This window comes from Myxine glutinosa, chromosome 7 (assembly GCF_964187855.1).
Source record: "Myxine glutinosa chromosome 7, kmMyxGlut1.1, whole genome shotgun sequence".
NCBI classification, from domain to species: Eukaryota; Metazoa; Chordata; class Myxini; order Myxiniformes; family Myxinidae; genus Myxine; species Myxine glutinosa.
The window spans coordinates 55,007,603-55,017,891 of NC_136267.1; the positions used below are offsets into that span (position 1 = coordinate 55,007,603).

General features: G+C 40.1%; 1 protein-coding gene across 2 annotated transcripts in view; it reads right to left on the minus strand.

Annotated features, from left to right (window-relative positions):
• Window positions 1-983: 983 nt before the first annotated feature.
• Window positions 984-10,289, minus strand: part of MSTO1 (misato mitochondrial distribution and morphology regulator 1) — an 88,746-nt gene continuing 79,440 nt past the window's right edge. The window contains exons 13-14 of one of the 2 annotated variants that reach the window (XM_068122363.2): window positions 7,509-7,624; window positions 984-1,826 (exon numbers count right to left, since the gene is read on the minus strand). In XM_068122363.2, the coding sequence (XP_067978464.2) occupies window positions 1,606-1,826; window positions 7,509-7,624 (337 nt within the window). In that variant the 3' untranslated portion in view covers window positions 984-1,605. The remainder of the gene's footprint in view (window positions 1,827-7,508; window positions 7,625-10,289) is intronic. The other variant, XM_068122365.2, reaches the window with a different exon arrangement.

Here is a 10,289-nt window from a genome sequence, read left to right on the forward strand (position 1 = left end):
ACATCCCTCATCCTCCAGACAGACAGACAGCAGCCTCTTTAACCCTCTCTTCAGACCTTGACAAAATCATAAACTGGTCAAACAATGTCTTTCAATCCAGTCAAATCTCACACTTCTCTCCAAAAGGACCGCATGACAAATCCCCCATATACTCTGGAAGTTTACTCCCTCGAACTCCTGGAAACACCGTCAGCCATGATTTTTCTTGCAAAATCCACACTTCAAAGTTGTCCTCCAAATCCAGTCGCTGACTGGGCATCCTGCAGCGTACAAAGTCCTTCCTTGGCACACCTGAACTCCGATCCCACTTAAAAGACCTTCATCCAGAGTTTGATGGAACACTGCTCTCCACCTGGGCTTGCGCCCCTGCCTCACACCTTGCTCAGTTTGATGCTGTGGAAACCAAGGCTTTCAATATTATTGGATTCTCCTGTGATTAAGCTGAGTCTATGGGCCTATTACTTTCCCATCGCAGACAGGTCGGCAGTATCTGTCTTCTACTGCTTATTTTTATTTTTTTTGTCTTGCACCCTCTGCTCTTTCCGTGCTTTGCCTCCTCTTTGCCCTCCCCTCCCCTCCGGCTTTTGCAGGGTGCACGTGGTCCTAAATGAACACCCTTATGGTGAAACTCCCCAAATCCAGAATCATTTGTTATTTCCTCTCCCTCTCCCATCCCCACTCACCTGTGGAACCAACTTCCACATTCTCTTCAATCTAATTTCTCCCTCCAAGTCTGCAAGACAGCTGTGCACCACCATCTTAAACCTTCCCCTACCTCCCCATTCAAAACCATGATTTTTCACTGCCCTCCCCTCAGTGCAGGTTTTTACTGCCCTCCATAACATTTGCCCTATTAAATGAGCAAATATACGCTTTGCGAAACACACAGACCATACTACAAGCTGACTACATTATAACTATGGATGCTCCCCTTCCACGTAACACTATCAGGTCAGCAGTAGAAGCACTCTCTGCTCTGAATGTAATGGTGATTTTTTTCAATGTAATCGGGTTTTGTCCAAGCAAATGTCAGCAGACACTTGACCAACACACGTTTATGAAGTCTCATCTTGTTCAAAGCTCAAACGCAAAATTAATTCACTTTGAAATAATCATGTACAATGCTATACAGAGAATCACTTCTGCTGAACTGTGTTTCTTGGCTGGGGATACAATCATAGATGGGTCGCTATTCCAACACAGGAATTTGGCCAGGGTGATGGCGATAGCTTGCCTACTCTTATCAAAGGACACCATGGGATCGTTACCGTCCATCAACTTATGCTGACAGACGATGCTCCCAGTTTAATGTCCGTTTGTTTACGGATGACAGTTTATAACTGGATCGAGATTTCAACCCAGGCTATACAGATCAGAGGTGTCTTTGAAATGGGAAAACAAATTAATGTCAATTTGCATTCATCTTCACAACACAAACATGCTTGATATCAACACAGCATTTGGAAATACAAAAACGTGACAAGGCACGAGTACAGCATGTCCGACTATGTCCGCGAACAGGCAATAATCAAAATTGGTATCGAATAATGCTGATACCAGAAGTGCAGCACCGTCATATAATAACAGGTTTAAGGAATACTTCATTCAATCCGAGTCCGACTCATCCACATCACTTTCTCCGAAACCAAACTTGTAATTATCAGCCAAGGAATTGAGGTTGTGCAGGGCATTTGAGAGGTCTTCCTGCTCCATTCCTGTTGCCATGGAACCAGCAAACCGTGTGGCCTCTGCACAAAGCTCCTGCAGGGAAGAGTGCAGGCCTGCTGCAGACTGTACGGCAGTCAGAGCTGACACCTGCTGCACTGCTGGATAGACACAGACAAATCAATACATCAATTTATTTCACACAAAGATAATTAATCAAATGACAGAATGCTTTGGTCACAGATGACTAAGATCCTGATGCACTTCAGTCATTGACCAGGTATCAAATAATCAAACTAAAGATTGTAATTATCTCAATGAAAATTTTGTACTTTTGACCCAGCTTTGATTTATTTGGGCTCACCAAAATGTTGAAGTTTGAACTCAAATTGAACAATAATTTGCAAAAGAGAGAATGTGCTGAATCACAAACCCCCAAGGGATCCTTCTAGCAACTGCAAAATAAACAAGTGTAGCTTAGCCAGGGGGTCACTTACAATGATCATTTAACGACCTTGGGTCAGTTACAAATAAAACTAGAACAGCACTCAGTAGAGAGCATACCTCAGCCTGGGTTGGCCATATCACTCAATGGTGAAGAATCACTTAAAAAAATTATACTAGCCGGATCCGGATCTTCATCAAAATTTAATCGATTCATCCTTGTCACATACGCAACCTGTCCAACAAGTTTTGTCCAAATCCATCCATAACTTTTTGTACCCTGCCATGTATTGTTTTTAGCCCCATCTCCCAATGGTGAAGAATCACTTAAGAAATTAAATAATTCTCATATTCGAATCCATATTCAGATCTTCACCAAAAGCGAATCGAATCGTCCTCGTCAAGACACCCAACCGGTCCACCAAGTTTCATCCAAATCCGTCCACAACTTTTTGAGATATCCCACTATGTATCGTTTTTGGCCGGATCTCCCAATGGTGAAGAATCATTTAAAAATTCTAGTAGCCATATCCGAATCTGGATCTTCACCAAAATCGCATCATTTCGTCCTTGTCACATACGCTACATTTCTGCCAAATTTCTTCCGAATCCGTCCACAACTTTTTGAGATATTTTGTTCACAAACAAACAAACAAACAAGCAGACAGACAAACGAACAGACAGGGATGAAAACATAACCTCCATCCACCTTTGGTGGTGGAGGTAAAAATTCATACTGATTGGATCAAGCATTATACTTGTTGAATTATGTCATAATGAAGACACCAATGACATCATTAAAATATCTTATTCCCCATGGGGAGTACTTGACAATGAGCCATGTTTCAATTTTTTCATTGAGCGGCTTCGGAGATAGAGAGGTGCAAGGTTTTTACAAGATGGCGTCAGTACCACGTGACCTATGATGTCATAATTATGAATACGAAAATTCCACAGGCGGAGGCGCTCCTATGGTAAAATTTTTTGTGTCAATCAGACCAACGGTTGCCGAGAAAATGAATTTTTAAAATGCAGACACGCACATACATATGCCAAACACGTACTGTTACGTATTTCCTCCCAAAACCCCGGTTACGGTGCACCTCAGAGTCTCGAGAGAGAACATGGCAGAAAGATGTATTATTTTGAGTGTTCTAATAAACCATGGTAAAACCACACCAATGTAATTGCAGAACAAAACAAGTAATTGTATTAAGAGCTCTCACGTACACAATAATAACACTATTAAAGAAAGTACACTGAAAATGTCACTTGCATCAAATGAACAATACACATGATGGTACCATCATTCCCCAATGCTCTCAAAGCAATAAACTTACGATATGCCAAACGTGAGTGGAATGTAACATTCCCCAAAGTCCGTGCATTAATCCACATGCTGGATGAAGTTCGAAGTCGTGCAGGACGGCAAGAAATAGGCAGGTATCAGTGCGAGTGCAGACGAAGAGTTACGAGGTGAGAGGTCGGGCAGCTGGCGGCATGGGATAGCATTCCCCCAAAACATGAGTGTAATCCACGCCTCACGTCCACCAACGATTAAGCCGATATGGAAAACCAATGGTGATCAACACAATGATGTCGATGTGGGAATCCCAATGACAAAACAAGATGCGCCAAAAGGATGGCCTCTGAGGACAAAATGGCGTATCGGCCTGTAATGGAGGCGCTTGGTCCCCCTCCACAATAACTCACGCTTGGTAATAAAACCTGACGCAGGTTTAATTGCAATCGCAATATGTGACGGCGTCGCGGGCAATCCCTTTCCCGGGAAGCCTCAAGTCGTTCACGACCAATGTCAAAAAAAGTCCGTTCGCAGCCTCGATGTGATTCACGGCTGTATCTCTCTCACGGCTGTATCTCTCTCATGGCCGTCTCTCTTTCTCTCTTTCTCTTTCTCTCTCTCTCTCTCTCTCTCTCTCTCTCTCTCTCTGCCGTGTTTTGTCTTTTTCCTCCACAAACATTTATTTTTACTTTTTACTAAAGTCATCTCCATTTCACACAAAAATCTTAACAATATTACCTGAAACTAAAAATCCTAACAGTATAGAATAACAACAAAGGCGGAAGTGACGGATCCGTAACAGCATGCACGCAACCGATTGCTTAAACCCACTTTTCGTTTTGCTCGCATAGGGTAACTCCAGCGAAATTGATGACGTGCCATCGTAATTCCCCATGCTTCCCACCGAAAGCAGAGTTGAAAGATGACAAAAAGTTCCACCAGGAATGACTCCTATATCAAATTTTGAGTTAAAAAAAAATCTTCTGTTTTGACCCCTGTAATCCTAAATCCCCACTCCCTGTGGCATGAACCAGGATCGAATCCCAAAACGCATTACATATTTAATGCGCTCCCAATGTTGATTGCACATACAAAGTTTCATTTTAAAATGTTTTAAAATGTGCACGTAAATGCATTATTCAATATTTTACCTTTTGACCCTGCCCTAGGTGGTCGAGATCGCGTAACAGACGCATAGACAGAGCCGATTACAATATCCCCGATTTTTAGCCGCGTCGCAGACGCTGCTCATAGAGTGCCCTCTGCTGTTGTTGTTGTTCTTCTTCTTCTTGTTCTTCTTCTTCTTGTTCTTGCAGAGAAGACAAAACCTCAAAGCTCCACCCATTCTGGGAACCATAGCTCCACCCATTTTGGGAGAGGCTTCATATAAACAAATATCCACAATTTTATTAACTCGCATAGCTTTGAGGCCTGTTTTGTAGGCCCGTGGTGTCTTCCTCTCTCACAGTTTTATTTCAAATCAAATTCGATATATCATTTCATTTTTCACAGTCGCTAACATAGTTTTAGACTCGGTTGAAAAAAAACGGGAAGAAAATCCGATGAAAGTTGCCCTTCATAGAACGAAATGAATTCTCAAAGGCCTGTAACTTCAAGTCCATTGAGATTTTTTTTTTAAATCGCGGCATGGTCAGTCATACACCGCCCGAAATAACAGACGGGAAAATGCCGAGATATATTAAAAATTCGTCCATTCGATGACAATCGTCACGATGAAATATTTAATTTATACGTCGTCACAATAATGTGGAGAGGAGCATAGCTTCGTTCACGTGTCGCCACACACGGGAAATTGCCGAGATATATATTTTTTAAATCGCGGCATGGTCAGTCATACACCGCCTGAAATAACAGACGGGAAAATGCCGAGATATATTAAAAATTCGTCGCCACACACGGGAAATTGCCGAGATATATTTTCACTCTGCACAAAAATAACATCAAGTAATCGAATCAATAGGAATGTCCTGTGCCTATAACATCGACGTTATAGGCACAGCTGCATCTAGGCATTGTGTAACATCGACACGGCTTTTGTTTTAATTAAAACTTTTTGTACTTGTTTTTCTTATAAAAGCATGGGGTAACAACAAGCCAGGCATTGTGACACATATTCGATTGCATTTTAAACAGACCCACAGATGAAATGTTCATATCGAGTCATTCCACGAAAAATCCCACAACTGCTCGGCCTATAAAGCCTACGTCTGTGGCTCAATGGAGTGTTGCTGCATCACATCTTGCTCTTGGAATCTAATGCTCTCACCAGTATTAGCACCTTTACAGTTGTGGCCAAAAATATTGGCACCCTTGCACTTTTTTCAAATAATGCACCATTTCTTCCAGAAAATTGTTGATATTAAAAAATATTTTGGTATCCACGTAAGTATTTCTTTGGTTTGCAGTGGAACAAAACAAGAAAAACTGAAAGAATTACAAAATGTTAGCTTAATTCCACACAGAAATCCTAAAATGGCCCAGACAATCTTTTTGGCACCTTTTAGAAGTTGTTAAAAAATAATTCGATTTCAAGCAGGTGATTCTCCTTTACTTTGGAATTTAACTCACCTATGGTGAGTTGCACGTGCCTGCAATATAAAAATCACTCATTCAACCAGTTTGAATAGAGAAAAGGAGTCATTCTGCTGTTTTGTGTCACCGTGTGTACCACAATGAGCATGGAGAAAAGAAAGAAAACCAGAGAATTGTCTGAGGAGGTTAGACACATGATTGTAGCCAAGCATGGACAATCTCAAGGCTACAAGCCAATCTCGAGAGACATTGATGTTCCTGTATCCACCGTACGCAATGTTATCAGGAAGTTTAAGGCCCATGGCACTGTAGCCAACCTCCCTGGACGTGGCCGCAAGAGAAAACTTGATCGAAGATTGCAGCAAAAGATTGTTCGAATGGTGAAAAAAGCACCTTGATCAACTGCCAAACAGATTCAAGCTGACCTTCAGACACAAGGTACGACAGTTTAAACTCGCACCATCCGTCACCAACTCAATGAAAGGTGGTTCTATGGTTGGAGACCCAGGAGGACCCCACTGCTGAGAAAGCCCGACTGGAGTTTGTCAAAACACCTGATCAAGCCAAAATCCTTCTGGGAGAATGTCCTGTGGAGAGATGAGATCAAATTAGAGCTTTTTGGTAAAGCACATCATCTCTATGTTTACAGGAAACAAAATGAAGATTGAAGAATGAAGAAATGAAGAATGAAGCCTTCAAAGAAAAGAACACCTTCCCCACAGTCAAGCATTGAGGCGGTTCAGTGATGTTTTGGGGTTGCTGTGCTGCCTCTGGCACTGGGTGACTTAATTGTGTGGATGGCATCATGAAATCAGGAGATTACCAAGGCATTTTGGAGTGCAATGTTCAACCCAGTGTCAGAAAGCTGGGTCTCCGTCGAAGGTCATGGGTCTTGCAGCAGGACAATGACCCTAAACACACTTCAAAAAGCACCCAGGAATGGTTCAACACAAAACGCTGGACTGTTCTGAAGTGGCCAGCAATGAGTCCAGATCGAAATCCCATTCAACACCTGTGGGGAGATCTGTAAACAGCAGTTGGGAGAAGGTACCCTTCAAATCTGGGAGAACTGGAGCAGTTTTCACAAGAATAGTGGGCCAAGCTGCCAGTAGAGAGGTGCAGGAAGCCCATTCATGGCTATGGGAAGCGCTTGACTGCAGTTATTCTGTCCAAATGCTGTGCTACCAAATATTAAGTCGAGGGTGTCAATAATTCTGTCAATGCCATTTCTTTTTATTTTCTGATTTAAAGGGATATATTAAGTTCTGAATCAAAAACAAAGGTTCTGTAATATTAACAGTGAAATAAAGAATTGAGGAGACCAAATACTTTTGTCAATTTCAACTTGTTTTTAGAGAAAATTGTGAGTTATTTGAAAAAATGTGCAAGGGTGCCAATATTTTTGGCAATGACTGTATATAAAGGTCATTGTGATGCCAATTCGTGGACACTTTGTGAGAAAGAAATAGAGGAAATGGTAAACTTTTTGGCAACACAGCAATTTTATTGCCTCGAAAGCATAAATGTTTAAAATAAAACCAACCTGTAGCTGCTGATCTGGTCTCCTCTGCTAGGTAGCCATTCTGGTCAATGGATGAAGAAAATATGTTTGGGAATGGAGTTTTTACGTTGATTGGTGTTTCAGCCAACAGCACCGAACTAAAAGGCAAACACATTATGGAAGGAGTTACATCATTCCTTACTCATATAAAAGTTCAACAAAACACTTTCATTTCCAGTTTGGCTTTCACTGCTTATTGTGAAAGTGATCCGAGTCCAAAACTGAATTAAGATTGAAAAGTCATTGCTGTTTTACACATGAAAGAAAAACATTTTATTCTAGCACCGTATGACTGCAGTTGTCATAATAATTGTACACTGCTCCTTTCTTATGCCATCTCCGGGCGCTACATGACGTCATCGCCGGGCACCAAAAAGAACGCACGCTGAAGGGAATACTCAGTTTTCACTCCGGTTTCTTTCTTTCTTGTTGTTTCCTTGTCTGGGCGATATCTCAGCCATCCTTTGAACTAGGAAGCTGCAACTTTGGCACAATAGTGAGCAAGTACTTTGGTAAAAACAGTATTTTTTGTTTTTTGATTAATAAATTAATTACTTAATTATTATCTTAATTATCATCGAATTTATTTCCTTTCTCATCTGAGCAATATCTCAGGCACCTTTTGAGTTAGGAAGCTGACTTTGGACACAACAATGACCAAGTGATTTGGCTATACCTGTATTTTTGATTTATTGATAAATCAATTAATCGATTAATTCTTTAATTATTCAATTAATGACTTGATTAATGAATTTTTTCAGTTAGATTCAAATGAAACAGTGGTGGTTTAGCTATCCTATTAGCTAATTGATTAATAATTTATTATTTTATGATTAATATTTATATATTTTCGTTATTAATCACTTATTTATTTTCTTTCTCATCTGGGCAATATCTCAGGCACCTTTTGAGCTAAGAAGCTGATATTTGGACATGCCCGTGAACAAGTGATGTGGTTATAAAGGATATTTTTGATTTATTGATTAATCAATTAATTGATTAATTATTTATTGATTAGTCAATTAATCAATTATTAAATTTTTTCGATTAATGGCTTATTCAATTTTCAAAAAGTTACAGCTCCAGATGAAACATTGGTGGTTGAGGTATGCTATTAGCCAATTGATTAAGAAATTATTTTCCTGATATTATTTATTGTTTTTAATTATGCATTTAATCAATCAATTATTGTACCTCTCCCTCCCAATACCGTCTCTATGTGGTGCATGGCGGTATCGCCGGGCACCGAAGGCACCAGGGCAATGTCGTGCTGGAGGATGTTATTTATTTATTTGGCATGGGGGCGGTGTACTTTGAATGTATCTGTACTTGTTTGAAAATTATTTACTGATGCATCTGCAGTACGTATTATATATATGTACGTACTAGCTTGGCTCGGCTCGCTGCGCTCGCCTCACCAAGCGTCGTTACTGAGGAACGGGCTTATTTTAGCTGCGGATAATGACTGTACCTGAGTTGCTGTATTGTCATGATTTACACCAATCACAATACAAACAATTATTTTGCACAAATGTATTTGTTGTGTTTGTGATATTACATTTTTATAGGCAATTTAGGCTGAAGATTTAGGTTGAATGTTTTTTTTTTCCAAGAAAGAACCCCTCAGCAGATACATAGGGGAGGGGTAGGTGCAGACTGGAAGTTTGGGACGATTCCACCTCACCACCAAGTAATTCAAAACACCTCACCACCAAATAATTCAAAACACCTCACCACCAAGTAATTTAAAACACCTCACAGCCATAAAACACGTAATAAAAATACCCCACCACCACGAAATTAAAAGCACCTCACCACCACGAAATTGAAAACACCTCACAGCCATAAAACACGTAATAAAACACCTCACAGCCATAAACCAGTTAATAAAAACACCTCAGCCACGAAATTAAAAACACCTCACCACCACGTAATTCAAAACACCTCATCACCAACTAATTCAAAACACCTCACCAGCACATAATTAAAAACACGTCACCACCACGTAATTATAAATACCTCACCACCACGTAATTCAAAACACCTCACCACCATGTGATTTAAAAACACCTCACCACCACGTCATTTAAAAACACCTCACCACCACGTCATTTAAAAACACCTCACCAACACATAATTCAAAATACCTCACCACCACGTGATTCAAAACCACCACAACGTTATAAAAACACTTCACAACCACGGAAACAAAAGTTTGAGGGAGTCGTTAAGTGACAACACAGACACTGCCCAGATGTGTAGATATATAGATAAATGACTGTACCCGAGTTGCCGTTTTGCCCAGATGTGTAGATATATAGATAAATGACTGTACCCGAGTTGCCGTTTTGTCATGGTTTAAACCAATCATAATTCAAACTATTATTTTGCACAAATGTATTTGTAATATGCGTGATATCACATTTTAGAAACAATTGAAGTTGAAAAAAAAAACATTTCCCCCCCCAAAAAAAAAAAAAAAAGGAATGTTTTTCAAAAAGAATACCCTTAGGACATACCGACGGGAGAGATATGTGCATACCAGAAGTTTGGTACGATTTCACAAAAGTTTGAGAAAGTAGTTCAGTGACAAGACAACACAGGACTGGACAGATGCTGCGCAGATATATATATATATATATATATATATATATATATATATATATATATATATATATAAATACTCAAAGGCAAAAGTTATTGTGACACACAAACAACAAACAGAATCAGTGTTAAACTTTTACTGCCGCGAATGAAATGTTA